Source organism: Aptenodytes forsteri, unplaced genomic scaffold (assembly GCF_000699145.1).
Source record: "Aptenodytes forsteri isolate BGI_AS27 unplaced genomic scaffold, ASM69914v1 Scaffold257, whole genome shotgun sequence".
Taxonomy (NCBI): domain Eukaryota; kingdom Metazoa; phylum Chordata; class Aves; order Sphenisciformes; family Spheniscidae; genus Aptenodytes; species Aptenodytes forsteri.
Window position 1 is genome coordinate 621,784 of NW_008795194.1, and position 25,834 is coordinate 647,617.

Below are 25,834 nucleotides of genomic sequence, written 5' to 3' on the forward strand. Positions count from 1 at the left end.
TAAAAGTGCTTCTTGTCATCTTTTACAGGAAGTGTACTCAGTGTACAGAATTCTGACTGGAATCTTAAATACTGGAAATATTGAGTTTGCTGCCATTTCTTCAAAACACCAAACAGATAAAAGTGAGGTTCCCAACCCAGAAGCCTTAGATAATGGTAAATACATTTTAACATTGTCAGTTCTGTAAATGCAATTTGACTGTATTTGTGAGAATCTCTAACTCGTGATAACAATTGGGCAATGCTGGTGATTTCCACTGCATAATCACAGTCATGTATCTTTTTTCCACTGTCTTTCAGCTGCTGCACTACTAAGTATTGGGTCAGAAGAACTTCAAGAGGCCCTAACCTCCCACTGTGTTGTAACACGAGGGGAGACTATTATCCGAACAAACACCGTGGACAAAGCAGCTGACGTGCGAGATGCCATGTCTAAAGCACTTTATGGCCGGCTCTTCAGCTGGATCGTAAATCGTATTAATACGCTGCTTCAGCCAGATAAAAATATATGGCAAGTTACACATCACTGAATCATGTATTTACTGTGTATATGTCTTTGATGGGTTCATCCATTTGTATATTTTTGATTTTGCAGAAAGGGTGCTGTGTTTATTTTGGCTAAGGCTTCAAAATGGCTTTCATGCTGCGATACTGAATTCTGTTCCCAGGACATTAACCCCAACGTTTTCAAAGAGCTGAGTGGAGTAACTGGAAATGGGGTGGTTAAAGTGTTGTACAATTCTTTAAAAAGATGCTTCCTATGCAGTGAACATTAAAATCATACCAAAGGCTGGTAAATAATTGGAGTACACTGAAAAACTTGATTATGTATTCACAGTCCTTACAGTCCTTCCGCTTTTGTAAGCTAGTAATAAATCTAGATCTCGGATTACTATTGTGCTGCTACTTGAGATGTAAGTGATGATTTTTTATTTTTCATAATTACAGAAACGTTGACATTGTGCATCCTTATGATTTCATTGCCAGGTACTGATCTGGCTGCTTTGGTCTTTTCAAGCAGCTGTAGAGATTTTTAGAAACAAGAGAACCCCTTAGGTGATGTGAAAATGCCTCTGATCTGAGATGTCTGCTTGGCACTTCACTATATCATATAGACATGTCCTCATCCATACTTGCAGTTCTAGTGGTGACTGTGGTATGATTATACTTGAGCTAGCACGTGGGCTCTTAACAGTCCAGCCTGTAGCAGCAGCAGACTTGGTAATTACCCTTCTGACTGAGTATGGCAAAAACATACTATTAAAGCTTGATGCCTTTTGTCTACCTGGAGGAGCAGACAATAGATTTTATTTGGGATCTGCCTATTGAAACCACTTGTTTTAATATGGCTGCTAAGTGTCTGTTGCCATGTGCCTATGATTCTCCTGCCTTCTTCATGGAAATTTGCGAGAAGCAAGTGGAAAACAAAAGTGTTAACGATACTGAACAAATGCACAAGTTGTCTTAGGTTCAAACACACTTTTTCTCCTCTCTTTCTGCAGCAGATTGAATCAATTATGCAATCTTAGTTACCATGTTTATTTTTATTTTAACTTGGTGTTGCCCATGATGAATTTTGTTTGTATTTTCACATGCAGCAGTGCTGAAAATGGGATGAATGTTGGGATACTAGACATATTCGGATTTGAGAACTTCGCAAGAAATTCCTTTGAACAGCTGTGCATAAATATTGCTAATGAACAGATCCAATTTTATTTCAATCAACATATCTTTGCACTTGAGCAGGTAAATTCAACTCTGATGAGGTCTAGTTGAATCAGCCGTCCTGAACCATAGATGATATTCAGGAGTACATTATAAACTATAAAATGGGTATGTGATTTAAATGCAAGATAGTGACATCTTTCAGTTGAAGTTTTGTAAATAACGTTGTTGGGGCCTACAGAGTATTGCTGTGCATCTGTCCTGGTGCTTAGTTGCTGACTGGGGTTAAACCACAACAGCATCATAAATGTCCTAATGATGATGTTGCTTTTACTGGTTCAGTATTAAAACTGTGCTGGTGACTTTGTAGATGGAATATCAGACTGAGGGAATTGATGCTACTGCAGTGGAGTATGAGGACAACCGTCCACTTCTAGATATGTTCCTCCAGAAACCCATGGGTCTTCTGTCTCTACTAGATGAAGAAAGTCGATTTCCTCAAGCAACAGACCTAACTTTAGTTGGTATGTGCAAACAAAAATTCTGGGAAATAACAAATATATTTTGAGAGGGCAGAATGACATCTTTACTCAAGTTTTACTAGCCTAGTTGTCCTGCTGATGCTGTGCCATTTCATTTGACATTTTAAGTATATTTTTCATTGTGCTTCATCATTTTTCTCTGCTTACGTGTTTTCTGCTCTTTTTATATTGCAAAAGTTATCTTATATATCAGGTGTCAAGGGCCTATTTTCTTTCCACTGTTACAAGGAAATAACCTGTGTCTTGTCTCTGTATGTGAGGTACATCAAGCAGCGTTTATCCCCATTTACTGAAAGGAAGGCTGAGACATAATAGAATCTTGTGTCTAGGACCACCCTGTGAGCAGCATTAGTGTTGAGAGTAAAATTTAGATCTCCCAGGCTCCTAGGCCCATGTTTATCCAATTAGAAAATACTGCTTCACTCCAGATTATCTCATCATAAATAGAAAGTGTGTGTTATTTCTGGTGTGCCATCTGGCTGAATATTTCCCTTCCTTCATGCATATTTTATGTATATTTTAACAAATCTTGGTGCCAACTTTAAAACGTGCAGTGCATGCCATGTTTAAAACTGTTGTCTTGCTTTTATTTACTAGAGCCACATTTTTCCCTGCGATATGAAACAGAGAGTTCCAGTTCCTTCAATGGAATGTGCAGCAGAGACTCAAACTGTTAGTCAGAGAAAAATAACAGCTGCCTGTTAAATTGCACAATATATGTACAAAATTTTTCGCTTCTGCTAGGCTGAGTTGAAACTTAAATTTAGGTCGCAGATAGAATGAATGCTATGGTTTCATTCCAGTCCTCATTTGTGTACTAAAGCTGTGTGCCTCCCTGTGGGTCCTATAAATCAGTTAATACTGAATATTGAACTTAGGCTTTCACAGAGGCACTTTCCTTGGTCCAATGCCAATCAGTGTTACTGCTTATCTGTACACAGTACAGCAGGATCCCTCAAGAAGACAGCAAAGTGGGATATTTTGCCCTCTCCAGATGTGCCAGACAATCATTAATTTCACCACCCTCCCTCCCGCCCCTCCAAAATTCCAAGCTTAGTTCTTTTTGCTTTAAATACAAGCTTTAATAAATATTAATAGAAAGAAAAACTTAACACAAAATTTTAATGGATTCTAACATTAGAAAAAACATTGTGATACTATTTTCAGACCTACCCAACATGACAGACAATTTTATCAATTGATTCTGGCCTCAGGTCTCTAGTTGCTTGTTCAGATAAAGAAATATAATAGCAAGTTTTACAGTATCAGCACTAATTTAATTACAAAATACTAAAAGCATACAAAATATCACAGGGCATAAAACCCATTTTTTTTAGAAAATTATGTTTCTTTTTCTGTCAGCTCTTTAGAGGTAGTCATGGGAAACAGCCTTTTTAGAAGAGGTTTTAGATGGAAGCCTCTTTTTCTGTAGAAGTCCAAAGGTAAGTGAGAGGTGGTCCCAGGCTGAAGACATTAACGTATACTTAAAACATGATGCACAAAGCTAAATGAATGGGGAAAGGAAGGTAGGGAAAATACAAATAATAGGCATTTGAGAAAGCGAGATACATGCACAGCTTTGAATGTATGTAGTTGAAATAAACCCACCCCACACCCTATATATACATATAAGCAAATTCATAGCAAAATATGAAAAGTCGTCACACCTTCCCATTGACCCCTCTTATTTGATAGTTTTCCATGCACAAAATTATCCACAAACAGTGGGGTTTGAAAGACGGTCTTACTGGGCTAGTTTAGAATGAGCTGTTCCATTCAGAAGTGGCAACTTGGAAGAAAGCACAGAGAAGCCGGCACACAGCTATTTCTGAGCAATCTGATAATACGTGTTTATAGTAGTTCTGGCTTCTTAAGCATCAAACTGTCCCTAATTAGGATGAAGATTTTACTTAGTCACTCTAAGTCTCTTCTCAATGTCTAGATAAATTTGAAGATAACTTACGATGCAAATACTTTTGGAGACCAAAAGGAGTAGAACTGTCATTTGGTATTCAGCACTATGCTGGAAAGGTAAGGTCATGTGATTTTTATTTAGTTCAAATAACAGTGGTATGGTTATTACTTGTTTTATCCAAAGTTTCTGCTTTATGATTTTTTTTCTCATTTTAAGAGACAAAATGATAAAGTTTACAGAAACCTAGAATCTACAATAAAATTTTCATGTGTAGTAGTCCATTTTAGAACCTATCCTTAGGGCTCTTTCACAAATTGTGTAGACAGTAACCACCTTTTATTCCGAAAGAAATCTGGCACTAGAAACACTGTTACTACAATAATTTCAAAGGAGCAACTCTCTGGAGCCAAAACAGGCTGCACAATTGTTAACATCGTGTGAATGCCACAGTAGTTCTGTGTGTGAGTGTATGTAAGTATATGGATAAAATGCAATGTAAAACAGCATCTGTGATAGAACTTAAAATCCTATAGAGAGCATTGGAAAGACTGGAGCTAGCTAGGACAGATGTTTTCTTGTACTCTGTAGTACCTAACTTCCTTTGTTCTCAGCAGTTCACATATTATTTTATATGGGGAATAACTATTATATTATATTATAATTTATATGGGGGAATAATAATTATATTATAAATAATATAATTTACTTAATAATAAGCAAAATTAACGGGTTCTTGTATGAATACAAATAGCCAGGCATTAATTTATAATAAAAACAATAAAAATAATGGAAATAGATGACTGTTTTGTTTTCCTACTATTATTTTCAAAGCAGTGAGAAGCCTATTTTAATGTACCTAGATGTGCAACTTACTCCTGTTTGTCCAACAGGTCTAGTTACAGATCACAAGTTTGGTGCAGACAACAAGTAGATGGTGACCACCTGAGAACCATTTCTTATTTTACACGTAAACTGTCAGCTTAAGCTTTAATGAGGTGTATCTGTTATATTGCATCATGCATACCATAGTCTGATGTGACAAAGCATAATACAACATGATTTAAGCCATTTAACCCAATCTGATATGCAGTGACATGCTATGAATATAGGTGCTGTTTATAGCCAGTTCACATTCTGAAGTCACTGCTGTAGCTGTACACTTTTAAGTCTTTTGCAGATAATTCATTGGCTTTTCAGAGCCAAACAAACTGGTCTACATGGTCATCTTGACTGTTCACGTTTTAAAGAACATAGTAGTTTTTGGGTAACCCTTTTTGGCAACTTTTCTGATTCTGTTCCCCATGCTAGGTATTATATGATGCCTGTGCATTCCTTGAGAAGAACAGAGACACTCTTCCTGCTGACGTAGTTGTGGTGTTGCGAACTTCAGAGAACAAACTTCTTCAGCAGCTGTTCTCTAGCCCATTAACAAAAACAGGTATTTTCTGCACAGTTTTGCTAACATTGCAGAGTACTTTTCAGCTACCTACTCCTCTAAAACTTTTAATTGTTTCTGGACAATTTTTTTTTTATTCTTTTACAGCTCTGCTGTTTAAAGTTTCCTAGATATCTAAAATGTTACGATCATATTTTTTTTTTAAATATGTGGACATGAATTCTTCTAAAAAACCCAGGCAGCAAGATTCATCCCTCACTCCAGAGAAAAGGAGATTATATGACATGTAGGGCAAGAACTCATTCTCAGAGCAGGATGAGAATATGGAAGTTTCTTGATTCTTAGTCCTTTACTAAGATCAGTTCTCAGTTGATAGATTCTTGTGTACTGTGTCTTACAGTTCATAAATCATGTAATGTAGGTCAAGTTGTTTTGGAGATAATATCCATCTATTTAGATGCATTGATGCAGTACATAAAGTTTCTTACAAATCATAAAAACCACATACTAATCTGCTAGAATTAATTAATTCAGTTGATTGAAATCTTGTTGACACTGACTTACATGAAAGTGCACAGATCTATAGCTAAATAAAACAGTAAGATGAAGTTTGATTACTCCATGGATAAGTGCCAGAATACCAGTAACCTATACAAATTATAGGTCTGCAGTATACATGCAAACAAGCCAACAAATGCACACATCTTTCAATACTTTCTACATTTTTAAAGTATCTTTTTCATAATGGGTAAGAAAAAGATGTAATACTAAGGAATAATGTAAATATGATGGATTGTATTAGGTTGCAAAATTCTTGTGATCTGATATGACATAGGCAAATGAGGTTGTATTTTTAGATAGAAAGAAGTGTACATGCATTAGGTAGTGCTGTGTAGACTTATTGTACATGAGCTGTAGATGTAATTCTGTGCCTGTACAGCAGCTCTGTGGGGGATTTCTGGACCCTCAGTAGCCCAGTCATAGCCTCTGGTGATGCCTTTAACCTCTCTTGAGATTTCTACGTAGAAAAAGAACATCTGGAGAAAAACGTGTATTGAAGCCTTCTTTGCACATGTAAAACTGTTTATATTCTACATAGGATAGATTCCTGTTACAATGTCTCTGTTCTTTTCCTGTAATGAGAAGGCTGTGGATTACCCCCCTTCAAATTATGCTTTTAGAGGTCTCTGAGAGGTGAGGATCCAATGAGGAATCTGCTTCTCCTTTCAGCTGTAATAAGCTTAGGTGGAAGGGGATATAGTTTAAGATGGAGTAGGATTGGTTTGTGCCCAAGTGGGGAACAAAGAATCTTTGTGTCTACTTGTGACATTTGAGTCCATGTTAAACTGGTAAAAGAGATTCTTTTACTCATGCTGGATGAATCAAGCAAAGCAAAAAGGAAAGTTCACATCTAGTCAAATGTGCCACCACACCCCTCTTTACTAGCCATTTTATATCTTGGGGCTGTTGTCAGAATGAAATAGATTAGGTGCTTTGTCCCAGTTATCAGTCCCAATTATTTTAAACATTATACTTTTGATTTTATTGCTATTTTAAAATCAGAATGCTGATGCTTTTATGCAAACTCATCTTCCTCTGGCTTTTTAGAGATATTTTCAGTGCCAGCAGCACTGAACTTGGGTATTTTGCCCAAGATGCATAAATGGTTCAGTAAGAAGATACTTCTCATTGCAGTAATGTATAGTTACCGTGTTGGTGTATTTCCACTTTTTTGTCTTGTCTCTTACATTCCTTCCTTGTTTCCTGTTTACATGAATTGCATGCTTTCTGCCTCCCTTTATAGAACATTTACCTTTCCATGAAGAGCACACGGCAAGTTGAGTGTTGTCTGTATTTCTGTCAAGTTGGTATAGCGCATCCTGTTAAAAAAAATTACTGTGCATATGCTCCTGTGCGTGGTGTTATAAGAATAGCTTAAAACCCTTATGTCATTTCTATTTTTTAAAAGTCTCTGTGATTTTGCTCTATTTTTTCCAGCTGTCTAATATAATTGGCACTCACATCCTGTGTTGGGGCCTCTGTGTTCTAAAATCAGATTGTTGCCAGGTTTAGTTTTGGCAGCTTGCAAGATAAATGAAAGGTTTGGCTGAGAACAGAAGGTATCGCTGGCAATGCTGCTTCATCTCTGCTCAGTGAAGAAAGATAATGCTATTCTCTTAACTTTCTACAAAGAGGCTTTTGTAAACAAAAGAACAGTGACTGTGTAAATGTCCCATCATACTCTGTCCTTGCCTCTTAGCCCTCTTCCCTCCACTCAACATGTGCTTCATTCCTAAAGCAAACCAGAAAAAATACAGATTAAGATTCATAATCTTGATACAATTTTCTCCAGCTTTTTGTAGATTAATGACTGATGCAAAAGTTAATAATTTACATGGAAGCCATAGTGCATCTTTCCAGGTAACCCTGACTTGAAGTGAGCCTTCTGCCAGTATCTCTGGTGTTTTGTTTGAAGATGAGTGACAGCACATTCTCACATCTGCTTGCAACTAGCTCTGGAATTTGCAGCGTAGGTGGTTTTTGCCAAGCAGCAATCTCCATATGTGTAATAGTCACTAGGTGGTGCTATCCCAGAAGCAAGAGGGAATTTGAGACTGGTAACATGGGTCTGACAATTACTGAAAATGTAGTTCTTAAATACCAGTAAGAACAAAAAGATGCCTTTCCCACCCTGAGAAGATCCTCTGTTTGAAGTATATTTATATAACTGTCATGTCTTCCGCTGTCAAAAACTGAGCAGCAGCAAGAAAATAAATATTAAAAAGACTAAATTCTTTTACTAATTTAAGATCAAGTTAATCCCTGTAATTTATCAAATATACTTATCCCCTCTTAACAAATGCTTCTATTTCACAGTAGCAAACTGTGTAGTTTAAAGGGCCAGAAATTAGCAGCAGGACATTAAATATACATTTGTAATAGTAATTTATGGTTAAGAGAGTGCACAATTACTAATATGAGACACCAGAACTTAAACATGCTGGCACTAATTTTGTAGCGTGTACAGCATGTTTTGTCATCTTTCAGTGGAAACTTAAGCACGTTTGGCACGTTTTGGAATCTGTTTGCACTTTCTAGGGACCTTTAACCTCAAAACTGAATGAACATATTCTGATTTCACTTACCAATTCTCCCAATTGCTTCCATATTTGTTACTTTTTTTCTACAGACAGAGCTTCTTCTGCTGAGAATTCTGTATATTCTGAAATTAAAATAGAATTTACTCCAAACAGGAGAGAGAAGTAGTGTTTAAAGAAAAAAAAGTTGCCACTACTCCAGTTGAATATGCATGTTCCCATTCTGATATAATGCATTCCTGCTTGTCTCTAGATTTAGTTTATCACTGTTGTAGCTAAAGCATCAGAGAGAAAAGGAATCATGTGATCTAGAAAACAGAGTCCCTTTGTAAGAGAAGAGGGATTTAATTGGAAAAATTAAGGAGAGCCTTGGTACATTCGCTAGCGGTATCAGTGAGGAGTCAGACCATTTGACTCACTGTCCTGATATTCAAGAATTTTTGCAGCATCACCTTTAAGTGGTGGTACCATCGGACTGCTTGGGCAAAGCACCACTGGGGCTTTTTGAGACTGCAGCTCCCTCTTCCACTTTTCCTCTCTCTTACCTTATGTTTCCCAGCTGACCAAATCATGCTGGCGGGATAGGGAGGTGTGCCAGAGGGGCTTCATCTTCTCAGAAAAGCTTCAGCCCAACATGATTCTCTACTTTTGAAACACAATCTCTGCAGACTTTTTTCCCCTTCTATGACTCTCAGACCTTTAGAGCTTTCATTAGCGTTGCTCTGCTCTGCCCTAGGTCCTTGCTGGAGAGAGGGGGGAGAGTTGCCACCTGGAGGGAGGGAAAGGGAAATCCTCCAGCCTTCCCACCACCAGAGCAGAGACGCTGGGAAACATCCCTGTCCTAGCTCTGAGGATCTGTAGGGGCTGGGCTTGGCTGCATAGAATAAATGCAGAGCTGAATACCATTACCACTACAGCAACAGCATATCTAATAATTTTGGTAGCATTGGGTATTGCTCACACATTCAGAGTGATATAGCATCAATATATCATCCATTGCTAATAAACACTTCTTGTTCATGGTGCCTAGATATTTGAGCATAATCTGTCAAAGAGAACTGGGAGAAGGTTTTCACAACCTTCGCTGAAGAGTTAGGATAGTGATGTTTTAACATGGGAATTTTTTTGTCCAAAATAGGAGGAAAATAGATTTTTTTCAAAACCCCATTAATTATAATTAGCCTGCCTAAAGGTCATTTCCCCTCCTCAGTATTGATTTTTAGTTTGTGTTCTTTGTGCCTTTGAGTCTCCAGCCCTGCTTACAGCCCTCAGACAAAAAGTAATTATAAACAATGTATGTCTCATGTTAAAAAAAACAAACCAAACAACTAACAGACCATGTGCTGAGAGAGAATGTGAAAAAAATGTTTCAGGCTTTCTTTATGCACACTAAAGAACACAAGAACTAGGACCTTTTGCAAAATCACTTTAAAGAAGCGCTTTTCATCACTCCTTGGTGACAAGAGTACTATCTCAATATTAATTTGTCTGTAACTTTGATAGCAGCTGATTCCTCATGAAGAGTCAGAACCTGAAGGAAACAAATGGATTTTCTTGCATTTCAGTCCCATGAACAGATACTGCTGGGCACAGAGTGAAATCTTGGCCAGTTGAAATTATAGATGCTTTGCCATTGTTTTCGGTGGAGCTATGATTTGACCTATCATGTTTGTCACTGTGCACTCCTATTGAGTACAAGCCCTTCCTCTAGCCGTAAGTAGTGGCAGGTCTCTTGGCTTGGTGTGTGCCATACTTATGCACTGAAATATAGCGTGTTTCCATTTGGGCTTAGCGGATTTTTTTCTCTTAATTCCACACAAGACAAGCAAAAGACTCAAATACATCTTAATTTTACTAATTTATCCTACAATAAAATCTTTTTGTAATGATACTTTTGTGTTAGTATTTTCACCTCTAAGAGATAACTGCAGGCACTCTTAAGTCAAGTGAATCAGAAACAAAGCCATTGTAATTCTAATCTCTCTACTTAAAGATGAATCAGAATTTATATTTTGTAAGAATTTGGGTCAAGTTAATGGAAGCTATATATTTTCACTTGGGACACAGAGGCTTTCCTACTTCTAACCGGTCCATATGCTAAAAGCATATAAAAGTTAATTGGTTTTGCTTTGCTGCCAGTGTGTTGTGTGCAAAGAGAGGCTTTAAACCACAGCTGTGCAATGTAACAATTGTGAACTTTACTGGGTTGCAGATGTGGGACATCAGTAAACTAAATTAAATGTAGCTTAACTGAGTTTGAGAGGTAGAGTGTTGGATTACTTTTAATTTAGTTTTTCAGCTGAGCATTTTACAGTTCAGTGTTTTTTTTCTTCATATCCTAAGGTTTTGTGTCATAAGACAAATGCAGTACACAGATACTCACAAGACTTGCTAGCAGTAGGATCCAAAACATGCCCTAAAATAGTCCTAAAAATGGAACTCATCTAGAAACAGAATCATCTATCAAATCAAAGTTAAGGTCTCAGTCCTGCTAAAGCTTTATATAAGACATAACAATTATTTACTGTTGAGAATAACTCCCTATAAATAAAGAGTGTCAGTGAATCTCTGGAATTGCACATGGCAGTAAGCACAACAGCTGAGAAGGGTCAAGTTATATTTATCACATTTATGTTTGGTAAAGGGTGTTGCCCAAAGAAGTCCACTGTTTTTAATATGAGACTTCACAGATTACTTTGTACTGAAAATGGGCAAAGGGCATAGGTTTTTTTTGGTCTCTAAGTGCTTGTAAATTGAACCCTAAAAAAGTACAAGTGGGCAAGTTTAAGAACAGATCTTGATGAGCTTACTGATTTGATTCATAATAGGCCATTCTCTGTAGAACAAATCTTGAGAATAATTTTTCTTTACCTATCTCTCAGAAGAGAGGAGATATCTTTTCAATTTTCATGTTTCTAGCCTAACTTCTCAATTCTGTAATGAACATTATCTCACAGTAGTGAATAATAATTAATCTTAACACTTCATTGTATACCAATTAAAATCAAAATGTGTTGATATTGAGGAAGCAAAAGATTTATTACACAGAAGATGTTACTCTTTTTAATATTAACTAGTAGACTGTGGGATCTCACTGTGCAGCATATACAGAATTTAAATAGAGAAATATTCAGAGAACATTATACAGTAGTTTTTTTAATGAGTAGTTTACTAGGCAGTTTCTACAGGCACTATGTGCTGTAAGGTCAAACGGCGTCAAAGATGCTCAGTATGTCATTGGAAGCATTCAGTAGCTCTCAAGATCAAATCCTAGAAGAGCAGTTATTTTTAAATTTGCTAGTGAGTTTGTAGAGCAGATAAATTTGTTGAATATTCAGATAACCTTGCTGGTTTGAATATCCATAATGGTTCTTGATGTGTCCTTTACAAAGAATGTGCTTATATTTCCCACTTTTTCAAAGTAATTTAATTAGGGGTTAATGTATCTAAGAGATGAATGTAGTTGGTGGAAAACAAAACCCCTGAGTCTGTGCTGGATTTTGTGTATTTGTTTTGGAGTATTTTGTACTCTGAGTCTGCTGTCTTACAGTGATTTTGTACTTTTATCCATTTTCTTTATTCCTTCACCCTACAACAAACTGTAAAGGTCAGTACTTTACTAAACCAGCATTATCTTTTCTCTTATTTTTTGACTTTGTCTTACTTATTCCAACCTGACTTGACTCGTGTAGATGAGGCGCTTAGGGACATGGTTTAGTGGGCATGGTGGTGTTGGGTTGACGGTTGGACTTGATGATCTTAGAGGTCTTTTCCAACCTTAATGATTCTGTGATTCTATGACTTCACGTAGGAGAGCTTATAACTGAACTGCCTGGACAGCAGGTCACAGTGTGTGTCAAAGACAGACAATGCATTTGTGGGTGTTTGTCTAAATGGGTATTTGTTTCATTAAGTGTGGAGATACAAATATAAATGAGAATAATGTTTTGAATTACCACAAAAATAACTGATTTTGTGCTATCTGTGATAATATGTGGAAATGCTGAGATCCAGAGGAGCAAATGTTCAGTTGAGAAGCCTTTGGGACTTGATTAAATTAGTAGTCAACAACCATTAATGCCTAGATTTAAAAAATGGGGAGACCTGGGACTTTCATGAAGTTCTGTAGCCATGTTTCATCCTAAATTAAGACTTTTAAAAGACACCTCTTCTCTTGAAGTGTCAAAACCTGGTTTTGACACCGTTTTTATCCTGTCTAGCTTAGGGTCTTAACCACCGAGAAGACTGATAGTCATAGTGAGGTCAGAGAAAATGTTCCTCCATTTTATTCCGTGTGCTTTCAGTGGCATCTTTATACCTGAATTTTTACCACTGAATTCACTGGGTATCTTCACTGGCTTTAGTAGGATTTTGATCAGACTGTGTATGTATGGAGCAGCTTCATCAGCAGGTCCTAAGTGATGGACTATATACCATAAAATGTTTTATACATTGTATGGAGAAGGAACATTCTCTGGAAATACAAACAGTGGGCTGGAAATCACAGTTCTTGACTTCTCCTGAGTTTCCTGTTTATTCACTGTTCTTGTAGAAAATTATTTTGGCCTCAGGTTAAACTGAGTACTGTGAAGCTTAATTAGTGTTTGAGGACAGTCCTGAGATCGTCAGAGACAAGATGCTGAGGTGTGAGCTACCAGAATGCTTGCTGTTGGCTCATGTTGGTGAGGGAGCGTAGATAAAATACTGAGATAGCTACCATGTTCGTCATAATCAAACTTTTACTTTTCTAGATAAAGCATATATGATTTTGGGGAAAAGAAAGTCTTACATAACATGCAAGAGAAAGGATGTCAATTACATAAAACAATGAGGGAGACCAGAGCTGAATCAGCATGTGTGGTAACCATATTTTCAACCTGTATATGTTTTTAGAAGTATTCTTCCACATACCTCTGGAAGAAGAAATAAACTTCTTGTCTGTCTTGAATAGAGGTAATTAGAATAAGGGGGGTTTGGCTAATGCTGAAAATTAATGGAGAATTCCTCAACAATGAAGTCTTCACAGAAAATACACCTCTGTAGTTTTCTTCTAATCTCAGTTACAGATGTGGTACAGGAACCAGGGCAATCTGCCGGGGCAACAGAAAACCTTGTGTGGATGGTGAGGTACTTTGCCGATGACAGAGATTGCAGCGTTCTGTACTGTCTGCTGTTCCCCAGCGATTTCAAGGTTTGTCCTGAGTTGATTACATACAACAGCATCAAGTCTTATACTACAGAAGATGTGGATGGAAGTTGCTAAGGACTGTATCTGAAAGAAATGGCCCGTGCCTTCTGACGATGTATAAATCATAAAAAGCTGAGCCACTTCATTCTGTAATGCAGCAACTGGGAGACTGACCAGAATAGGCTGTGGCCAGCCTACCAGTCAGTCTCCAGCCAGTTAATCAGGTCTCCAGCTAGTCAGGCTACAGACCTCACTAAAGAAAATGCTGGGCATCAAGCAGTAGAAAACTCCGGCATTGTTTACACTATAACTTCTAATTGCTTTTTCCAAACAATTTTTCATTTTTTTCATTTTTGTCTAGATGCAGCTTCAGATAGTTAGCTCTCAGCTGTACTTAGTGTGCCACTCCTATCATTAGTCCTGTGTTTGGACAGAGGTGTCCAACCTATGCCCACCTGGCAGTGGCCAGATAAAGAGTTTGTTGAGCAGGCAATCCACTCACCCTCTGCCACCCTCTTTTCCAGAACCACATGACCTTCCCTTGTCCTGTGCCTGGGAACCTGTCTATCGTGTGATCAGGCTATAGCATACATGCTTTGCCTGCTGTCTGTAAGTCTGGACATGTCGTGGGACTATGATGTTCTGAGAATCACATAAGGTTTGCTTGTGTGTCCTATGATCACATATGTGCCTGTGATATTTCAGGAAATGTCTGCACTTCAGTGAACACACTCCCAATGGAGTAGATGGCTACACGTCTGGTTCAATTTAGCTGGAAAATTGGGCATGTTGCTTAAAGTAGCCGTTAATACTCAAGGTTGTGTTTTAAAAATATCTTGGGCACTACCACTAACTAATTATATACCATAATCTGTTCTTCTTTACTAGGTAAGGGTAAAAGTTAAGACCTTTCTCACTGAGATCATACATTTACATATCTTGGAATATAGTAGGCAGTTTGACCTTCATTTCCTCTCAGCTGCTGTCAGTGTCTTTCTTCCCTTGCATTATACAAGAAGTCTACTAACCTACTGTGTTAAAACAATATTTAAACATAGCAGCAATGATGCTTACAAGGACAGTTTTATCTGTTGCTGTAAACATCATGCTGTGTGTCTGCCAGTGTGTGCCTTACTAATGTGGGAAGTGACCACTGAAGTGTCTGCGATGTATGCAGTAGAAAGCATAGCAGCACTGAATTTACACTCAGATTCTCCAATCCCAGTCTAACAATGTAAAGCTTTTAAGTATCTGTAAATATGATTTGTGTCTACTTCATGTAATAAGACTAAAGAAACCTTTAGGCTAATTGAGAATCAGGATCAGAATTTGTCAGTTCACTATGGCATGGATTTTTCATTTCAAATAACCTGGGCCAAAAAGTGCATCTTTTTTGCTCCTGAAGCAATTACTCATAATTAGGTTATTCCCAGGTGGGCCTCACTATTACTAAGTTTTCATGGTTATCAGATTCTGTTTTGTAATATGGATCTCATTGTGGACATACTTTTCCTCAATTTCTATTTACTTATTCTGAATAGGAAGTAAAGTGATTCTCTTTTCAGAATAAGCAGCAGTGGAAGTGTGTCTGTATTGATAGTTGTATTCTACAGACTGTTTTTATAAATATATTCTTGTGTAAAATGTGTAGTATATGAGAAAATTGGATTCTTAGCTTTTTATTGCACAAGATTAGCTTAAATTACTTCAGTGACTCAAAAGAATAGTTTTGATAGTCAGTGACCAGATTCAAATTAGTACCCAATAAAAAAAGTACATGTATTCATTTATAGTCGAGCTAAGAAAAGCTTAGTCTTACAGTAGCAGAAGATGGAAATGCATTACGGAGATAAGCAGTCGACTTCCTTAGGCTAGATAAAATGTACCAAAAGGAAAGACAGAGAAGAATCTGTGTATGTCAAAGACATTGTCTGACTCTGTACCTCTTCTGGAGTGCAAGTGCTTAGCTGTGATTAGAAGTAGTGTCAATGAAATATGAATGCATTGTAGCATTTCTGACCATATTATACTGTATCTACATGGTGTTTCAAGTAACCCCTCTTTATCTGAATCAGAAGCATGAAAGAAATTAATAAAATATATGAGGATAAGGAAAGAGCTTGTACTGTGCCCTCTATATAATAGTAAAATCCCTGGTACAGCTTGTACAGTAAGGTGACATTGTCATTAGGCTATTTCTCTGTAAGTCATTTGCACTTCGCAAACTAAACGTTGTATCAAAGCTTAATGTAATTCTTACCTGGCATGCTCTTACTTTGGGAGGAGTGATCTATTGCAGACATAACCAAAATGAGGTTATAAATACAGTGCTAATATTACTAATATTTGCTTGATACTACTTATAGAACCCATCACCTAAGAATAATGAAGCACTGACAAACAGTAAGTAACATCAGAACATCTAGCCAGAGAGTGTACTTTTCCTAATTAGTATGGAAAGTCAACGGCTGGACAAATCATTAATTCGGCCAGATCACACAGTGAGTAAGTGCCAGGGATGCAAGTGAGAAGCCAGGAATGCTGACTAGTCCTTTCTGAGATCTAGAGAGCACTTCCAAAGTCCAGCCTGAAAAAAGAAAACCATTTCTTCTTTCTGTGCTGTGTAAATACTTGAAATACTTCCAGAACTTCTCCTGCTTGGCTTTGCATAATAGAAGAGATACGGTACTTTGACAGTATGGTCTTTCCCACCTAGCTGAAATGAGGCATCAGTGAAGAACATGTTTGCAGAGATGTGAGATCTCCTATACAGCTTCAACACAAAAGGAGTTTTGCTGAGCATTGGTACAGTGAGCTTAGGCAGTGAGTGTATAGATTTTTGTGCTGCTACTTCTCTTTCTGTTGGAAGCTCTCAGAGCATTTCACAAACTTTAATGACTGAAACTTCTCAAAGCATTAATGACATTCCTAACTTTATTGAACAGAGGGGAAAAAAGAGAAACATTGAGGCTGACTGACTCCCCCACTGACACAAATGAATCCCAGAGACCTTAGTCTCTGATCCGGCAGACACATAGGTAGGAGCCTTAATTTTTTAGATGAGCAGTCCTGTTGAACTGGAAAGGAAATGCATGTGAATAAAATTAAACATGTACATGTTTAAAAGATTAATCCTAATTTTAACCATTAATTTCTCTCCCCTCCCTCATGATTGCCTTTTCCAAAAAAACCTAAGAAAATCTTGAGAGGGTTTTAAATCACCTAATTGGTCCATTTTATGGAGTTGGATTTAATATAGGTAGTATTTTATTTAAGTCTACATGGATGTCACTTGTATTTTCTCTAAAGTGTTGACCATATAATAAGTGTGAAGCTAGACTGCTGAAAGGCACTGTGCAGTCTTTAACCTTTAACCGGTTTAACCTTTCAGGGAACCCATGGCAGTTTTAACTGGCTATGTTATTATCTCAAATTGTTTGTTCTTCAAATATTGATGTTCTTCACAAAGTGGAATAACACTTAATTATTTGTGGTGTGTAAAGTAATAAATGACCTTGTAAATGAAAATCGAATGCAGGGACAGGTACCAAATGTTTACTGACCATAAACACCACGCTAACTCTGGGTGAAACATTTCTTATTATGTAGACTAATTTTCAAACCACATTTGTTCTGTTTATTAGTTTTAATGGCTTAGACATGTTAAAGGTAGGTAGTTATTTTCCTGAACATGAACTACTTGAGATGACTAATTCACGAACTTTTATTGAAACATCATTTTGTGTTTGATCTGGAAAAGAAAATAACATTTTTTCTATGGATTTCATCTGATGCTACAATTCAGTAGTTAGTAATTACATAGGAATTCACTTGACACATGAAATAAGTACTGATAAGAATCCATTCCTAGAAGGAAGTAACTAATGAACAAAATCATAATATGTAAAGCTTTTCTTTTTTTAAGTAGGAACTGACCAATTCGGGGGGGTTTTTTGTTTGTGAAGTCATTAAAGATTTTGATTAATAAAAACGTTTCTTTATTTGCTTGGATTGCCAGCCCAGAAATGTTAAGTTTAGTTTTAGTTTTGCATGAGGAACTAAGGGAGAGCTCAGGGATATTAATTATGAACCCTAGAAACCTAATGCCAGCAGTGAGTGTGGTGAACCTTGAGCCAACTATCTTATCATTCTAAATTTTATTTGCTTATTAGAGTTTTGTAACTTGTTATAAAATGCAACAAGATTTTAGTCATTTTAAACAATCTGATTCAAATTTATTTCTTCTCCCAACTCCCCTCTTTTATCCCATGTTGTGTCATCAGTTCTCCAGTGCAAGGCTTTCAAGCTTTAGACTTGCTAATCTGAATTGTAGCCAAAAACAACCTTTCCAGGTTGTCTACTTTAGCCAAAAAAGGCACAAAAGAGTAATTTCTAACATAGAAAAATATCAAAATTGCAGCTAAGAGAAAAATAAATTCACCAACTACTAGCTCATTGAAGTCCTCATTTTAACCTTAGAGAGATACATGTATATACCATATGTACCATGTGTGTATATAGATATACAAGCTTTTCAAAACAGAGTTGCAGTTCTCATTAACCTGCACAGTATAGCCTAAAGCAGCTTCCAAAAACGTGGACATACCTTGTGTTCTGCACTGTGATTTAGACTGTCAGGTAAGATACACCATTAGATCTGGAAATGGCATGCCAGTTTTGCAGCATTGTGTCAATCCCAATGCCAGCAGCTTAAAAGAGAAATACTTTTAAAAATGAATACAGAATGTTTGAATCGCTCCAAAGAATGTCATTGCTGTGTTTGGGTGCTGGCCCCCAGACTGTTTTCAGGGGATTGGTATTTTTCTTGTTCGGAGGAAAGTAAGAGCAAAAGTTCCTTTCAGTGTTATGCGGACACTGGGTTTGCTCTGCTCCCTTATGGAATAATTACCAGCGATTAAGTGTTCTTGGTTTTTGTTTTTCCCATCCTGCCTCCTTACCAGTTATGTACTATATAGTTTAGCAAAACTCTGAAGACTGTTTAGAGTTACTGGCTTTCTGTAAAGCAAATAGCTAAACACTGGAGTTGATGCAAACAAGGCACTTAGCATCTGAAAGAAGTGTTAACACTTTATTTACATTTAAATTAAAATGGACACTTATTTATGTGTTCTGGTTCTGAAAGGTGTGTGGTACATCTGCAGAGGCCTATTGTTTATTCATGCTGTAAATCCTTTGAAATGTGTTAAAATGCTTCCCACTCATTATAAAAATCCTGCCACCCATGGATTAGGGCTTTGATGTCACCAATCCTGCTTCAAAGGGTTCTTTCAATGCTATTAATCACAGTTTAGCCTCTGAAGATATAGCCAGAGAAAACATTTGGACATCTTGTGCTAGACTTGCTAAAACTTTGAAATATACAGAGTGTCTTGCATATGCACAGTCCCATATCACTTCCTCTCTCTTCTCTGAGCCTTATTTTGAAAAGCTATTTTGTGATGACTGTGGCTTTCTACAAGTACAGAGGAAAAAATTCCGGACACGTCATACTGTACATTTAAAAAAAGGCACTCGTCTTTCAGTTGACACCATAATATGTTTTTCCCTGAGGAATTGAGTCAGTCTTTAAAAACCCCAAGGGACAATAAGATTGGGGATTAAGCAGGCCTATATGTCAAAAGGTCAAAAAAAGATACCGTCTTATCATTTTCTCATCTCTTTCATTAGTTTGTGAGCTTAAGATGCTGTCTAAACACTTCAGGATCCACATGATTTCATAGAAACAAGTTTGTTTCTGCAGTCTTTTTCAAATCTCTCAATGAGTCACAGAGAAATTGATTACTAGTGATTGAGCTGTATGCCTTTGTGCTGTCGTTGTTTTCATCAGCTCAGTAGCTAAGGTCAGTGACATACCGCCTTATCACTGACTTTTTCCTCCCTTTTAAATCAACACTGCACTCTGTCATGCTTGTGCTGAATGCTCTGCAGGCACAACTGGTAATGACCAGGGTGTGGAAGAAGTGTGGTGGTGTCTGCTATTTTTAGTACTATTGTACAAACCGATTTTCCACCATACAAATTTTTCCCTGCTAAGCTTCTTGAACGATTTTTGCAGTATGTATTTCTTTCTTTTTGAACAGGTAACTTGGCACAAGCAAGAGCCAGAGTGACAGCAGCATCTAGGTCTTTGCCTCCACAGCTTAGTGCTGGGCGTATCAAGGTTAGTAGTGTTCCCTTTGAAGACAGGCAATTGTTCATAAAATATTACAGTGAGACTATGGACATGATGCTTAGCTGATGTAGGTATATAGTGAGATTCTTGCCAAATGAGAGTCTGCCTTAATATCAGAAAACATGCACCTCAGCTGGGAGCACTGTTTCCAGTTTTAGTGAGGACCCTGTTGTAGAATCCAGTGAAGAATCAATTTACTACTGATTAATCTTTAAACTTTTGGAGTGAAATCTCAGTTACATTGATATTGATAGCAATATTCCTCTTTATTTCCATGGGGTCAAGGTTTTCCTCTGGTAATTTTGGCCTAGAAAGAGATTTAATTAGGTAAAATTTGAATAGTGTATTTAACAGTATGAAAGGCAAAATTAAAAAATGATCTGTTCCTTTTTTATTCAACTTGCAAGTGAAAAACCAGGGGATGTTTGTGACTGATAGATGACCAGAAAAGAACGACTCTGCAAAACCACTATTCTTTAAAAAGAAGAACGGTAGAATTTAAACGCTGCTGAATTTTGCCATGAAAGTATGTGGCATAATTGCAAAAGGATGGGATAATTATATGGCAGTTAATAGGATGTGTTGCCAACTGAGTACACTTAATTTGTGAGGAAAACTCTTGTGCCTCAAGCTGATAGCATGTACACCCCGTCCCTGCTTCCGAAGTAATACTTTAGAGTTAGCTTAGTTAAGGGTTTGGGAGGGGCGGGGGGGTTGCCTCCAAAACAAACAATAATTTTTAAAAACAAATGTGGTAACAGCAACTGTTCAAAAGTCTACAGAATTTTATGTTCTGGGTTTTCTATTTCTTTTCATTCTCTCCCGTTATTAGGAGCTCATGCTCAAATGTTGATACAGTAATTCATGTCACCCAGACATCTATATCCTTCACTGTACCTGCAAATACAGATGTGGGTTTCAGAGATTTATTTCCTCTCTGGTATTAACACTTCCAGTGCTGAAGGACAGATAATGGCATTTCCAATTTTCTTGTATTATACGCACATTGTCATCGACATCCAGCTATATTCAGCATAAGCTTTCTAAGCGTGCATTTTATTGATACAGCTGGAATGGAATAGAGCAGTTCTCTTTCAGAGCTTTAATAAACACAATCAGTTACTAAGTAGTGTTTAAGTGGTTTTTACTCACCCTTCAAATTTTTAAAGAAGGCGCTAAAAGACATGCATAAGTGCAGCACTGTTCAGAAAATGTTAATTGAAATAGTTTTTAGCTGAAAAAAATTCTTTCTTACAATTTCATAAAACTTCTAATTAAAACAACTTCAGGAAAAAGATTTTAAATTGCTATTTTATAATTTGTTAAAAATTTCCAAACATAATAATTTTGTTTGGAAGTTTGGAATTTTTCATTTATTATTTAATTTATGAGCTTTTTTGCCTGACATATTTTTTGGTTTTACAGTATTTCATACCATGCCAGCAGCAGGTGTGGTCAATATGTGAAAGTAATAATTTCCAGTGACTTCATAAGGTGACATGATGTCATAAATCATTCTTTTAATAGTGTTTCAAAACTATTATAAGCAATTCTTTTTTAGTGACGGAACAGTTTGTCTTTCGTAGGTCAAGCTGTTTTCCATTTCAGTTGTAATCGTATAAATGTATATTGTACGTCACTACTACTGTCATGTAAAAAAGTGACTTAACAGTTGAAATATTCTTCATTTTAGTTTAAAAAGAGTATCTAGTGATTTAAAACACAAAGTTATATCATGACATTCTTATTATGTTCTATCATTTTCTACCAAGCCAGTTGTGATAAAGCCTATTGCCTGTTATACATGCGATTATTGCCCTACCATAAAACTGCATGGCTTCATAGACACGCAATGTTATAAATTAACCAGAGACAAAACTTCTTAAAAATTCTTATAGGAAAATCTCCCTAGCTTTAGGGTCTATCAGAATTTTTCTAATGGAAACTTCAAATATTCCTTGTCTAAATGATTTGGAAATTGATCCTAGTCCTTACAGATTGCACAGATCTGAATTTAACAACTCCATCCATAGAAAAAGGAATCTCATGATACTGGTCTTACCCTGATTTTCTGAGAAAAAGTGTATTACATCTCCTCTGTGAGTGTTTCCACCCATCTGTCTTTCTGTGCGTTCACTCCCTTCCCCCCAAAAAAACCCAAAACAAAACCCTTTTGAACCCAGCAGGCTGTAGTAAACCGTATTTAACAGAGTGACAGTCTCAAAGATCGTAAGATTCTACAGGTTTGGTGAAAATAAGCAGCTGTGAAAAGGAGATGTTTACAGTATGCTACTGCCCAAAAGGTAGAGCATAAGCTCACCCTTTATTGGCCAGTAGCTATTCCAGATATGACTGAGAGATCATGAGTGCTGAACCTCCAACAACAATACCGCTAAGAGTCTCTGCTTTTCTAGACAGACAAGAATCCAATTTAGAAGCTCAAATTCACGGGCGTTTGGGCTTCAGGGCAGTCTTCAAATTGTTTGCTTTTGCTCTTGATTTTGGTGTTCTTTATGATGAAATTGTCTGTCTTTTAACATTAAATGTTACTAGTTATTCGTAACTTACTGTCAATATTCAGTGGTATGGCTTTTGTCTTCTACCTGACCTTTACTAGAGATTTAGATATCAATTCTCAAAAAGCAGTTGTCTTGCCAAGATAGTTTCAAAACATTCCCATATCCTTCCCTGTGGACATGCCTGCTGTTCTGATTAGGTCATTGATGTTTACTTTGTCAGGTGACCTCTTAAGATGTTTGATGTTATCTGTGCTGATAAGGCATTTTTCCTGGGATATATTACAGAGTTTTCTGTTAACATCCTTAAAACAAATCAAACTGCCCCTTTTTTTTTTTCCTCATGTGTTAGCTTGAGATGCATACTAATGCATGTACACCACTCTGGGCTAGAACATCACAGATTACAAAAACATACTCAAATTTTTATGGTCACCCTTATGGAAATCTGTCTCCCTTTGCACCATCTGCATTCTGAATCTTGTTTTCACAAGTTTTCTTTTGATTTCTTTCCCAACACAAAATTCATTTTCTTGATCTATTACTACTTAGTGCTTCATTTCCTTTATATTTTGCATGCAGTCTCCTAAATATCTCCTGAAGGTAAGAGACACATTTACTTTATTGAGAACTGTAATCTTTCAGCAATTACTTTTAGTGTTCAGAAGAGTGGTCTTAAGTCAGTGAGTGTTGGAAATGATTGTATGGACCAAAGTCCAGGAAGTGTAGCACAGGTGCTGATAACAGCATTATCTGGTTTATACAAATGCCACCTGGACAGAGCAGGTGGTAAACTGCCACAAAACAAGTGAATGCTAAAATGTTGTTAATGCTCCATGCAAACAGGATGCTGGTTGATTTTCTTTAATTTTGTTGAGCTGTAATACAGCAACACAATCTGCTTGTGATTGGTAACCATGGTTATACTCATTCATAAACTCTGGTTTCATTTTGATAAGAACAGCTGTACTGACAATATAACTAAAAAATACAAGGAGCAATATGTTTGCTGTCCATGTATACCCTCTAAAAATAACTTCTGAAATGCTGAAAAAGCAGTATTTGAAGCTATGGCAGTTCAGCAGAGTAAGATTGCTGACATTCTTGGCATCAAAATGACAATTTAACGTAATTAATAGTAACCACAATAGCAGAAAGGAAAAGACTTATACATTCTGAGATTACCTACTTTGTTTGCCACTTGTTATCTGACAACAACATTTTTTCCATACGTGAGCAAAATAAGGCAGCTCAATTTACTTCCTGGTCATTACAAAAATGATAACTCTTCTTATCTAGAAAATAAGACCTGATGGAGTTCATTGTAGTGGTGATAAAAGGAATGCTTTTTAGAAATCAGTTCATACGGTATTGCATCTTGACAGCTGCTTTGTTGGCTGTGTGTTATACTATCATAACAAAAGTGTGAAATAATTCGGAACAGTTACAGCTTTCTCTGAAATCAGTGCGTGTCCTGCATCTGTTAGAAGCTGGCCTTCCTACCTCTGATCAGGTACTCTGAAGTGCTCACACCTGAAGGAATGACCATAAAAAAACCTGAACCCAGCTTTCATGGGTGAGATGGGGTGGGTCTGCAGTGTTTCTGGAACAGCTCTAACATCTGAGTTTTGTCTTTCAGGTTGACACGATGGAGGTTATGCGACACCCTGAGGAAACAACTAACATGAAGCGGCAAACTATGGCTTCCTATTTTAGGGTACAGAAGTTAAATTGTAAACAAACATTTTGGTGATAAGAACAATAGATATATCTAAAATATTTGTGGGATTGTGAGATCAAAGAGAATAATAAGAATTTTTTTAATCTGTTGTGAGGCCTTTGTATACTCCTAAATTTTCTTTTGCTCCTTTTCTTTTTGTTTCCTCATACTTCTACTTTTATAATTTCACCGAGTACCTTGATGACAGAATCTGGAGTCTAGACTATTTCCATCTAAAATGCTGGAGGTCTACAAGAGGCCTCTTTATGAACAGAAAACTGATTTTGTGCAAATAAAATAGCTGTCATTACTAAAGCCTTCATATTTTTTCACAAGCTCAGGCATACCTACTTTTAAAGATTAAGATTTGTCATTTGTACTAATAAGTAAAAACAATCCATCTTTTGGAAGTATTGTTATAAATCATATGGATTGCCATCTTATCAGTAGTAATCCTGTCTGGGGTAATGCATATTCTGCATGTGTGTTTAAATCAAACGGGTAAGGAAATGGCATTGAGAATGTTGGAACTGGAAGGTTAGGAGTCAGGAAACCCACATGCCAATCCAAGGCTGTTGATTAATGTTTTTTTTCTTGTGGTCATTGCAGAGTGGAAAAATTTTGAGCAGTTGGTCCTTGGGCTGCACTTGTACCATGCAGGAAGTTCACAGTGCTGTGCTAGCTAGTGTGGGTCAAAGCTTCATGCCATGTAGGAATACGTGTTTTCTTTGTCATGCAAAATAGTGTAAGGAAAGGCATAGAGGAAGCTGATGTATACTGAGATGTTGCCCCAGGGTGGAGGGTACAAGGACGCACATTCAAACTTGTCTAGTAATACAAGTGTGGATTTAGAGTGTTCTTGCAAAGAACTACATAGATGTCAGCTGTGTAGAAACTGTAAAAAAAAAAAAAAAAGAAAAAAAGTGGAGTGGGGGAGTGAGTGTAAAAGTACACCATAATACGGATGCAGCCTACAGCAAAGTGACCACAGTCAGCTTGGAATTGTATGTGATTTTGAGATTGAGCGTATTTGCAACAAATACTTATCGTACAGTGGGTTAATGAGGTGAGGATGGAGCAGAAGTATCAGTATTCAGAGGAGTCATTGGAAAAGCAGATATATATGATCTGATCACACTTTTTTAATTTTAGTGTAAAATGCAATGGAATAAATGGTTTTCCATGTCCAGGGTGGATAGGAAAAGAAGTAATGGGCCTACATTTCAGCAGGAAGATTTAGGTTAGATGTTAAGAACATTATAAATAGTCATGGTAATGCAGCACTTCAGTAGATTGTCCAGGGAGATTGTGCAGTCTATATCCTCAGTGATTCTGAAAAATGGATTTAACAGAGATGTGTCTGAAATGGTACAGATACATCTAGTGTTCTCTTTGGGCAGAGGACTGAACTGATGACTTCTTGCAACCCTTCCCCCATGATTTTCTGTGAATTTCTGTGATTGTTTCACAGTAAAGTTTGTTCTTCTGTTGGGGATATTTGATTGGTCAAATGTGCCTACAGTAGAATTCTAGTTAGGACATTTTGCAATTTTTTTTTTTAATATGGGCCTTCTTCAACTACAGAAATGTGGTATAAGGAGA

General features: G+C 37.0%; 1 protein-coding gene across 1 annotated transcript in view; it reads left to right on the forward strand.

Annotated features, from left to right (window-relative positions):
• MYO3B (myosin IIIB) overlaps nucleotides 1–25,834 on the forward strand; it is a 207,858-nt gene that overhangs the window by 103,889 nt on the left and 78,135 nt on the right. Inside the window, 8 exon segments of the mRNA XM_019471869.1 lie at nucleotides 29–155; nucleotides 300–510; nucleotides 1,598–1,745; nucleotides 2,035–2,188; nucleotides 4,149–4,237; nucleotides 5,430–5,559; nucleotides 19,905–19,984; nucleotides 24,152–24,229. Coding sequence (XP_019327414.1) covers nucleotides 29–155; nucleotides 300–510; nucleotides 1,598–1,745; nucleotides 2,035–2,188; nucleotides 4,149–4,237; nucleotides 5,430–5,559; nucleotides 19,905–19,984; nucleotides 24,152–24,229 — 1,017 coding nt within the window.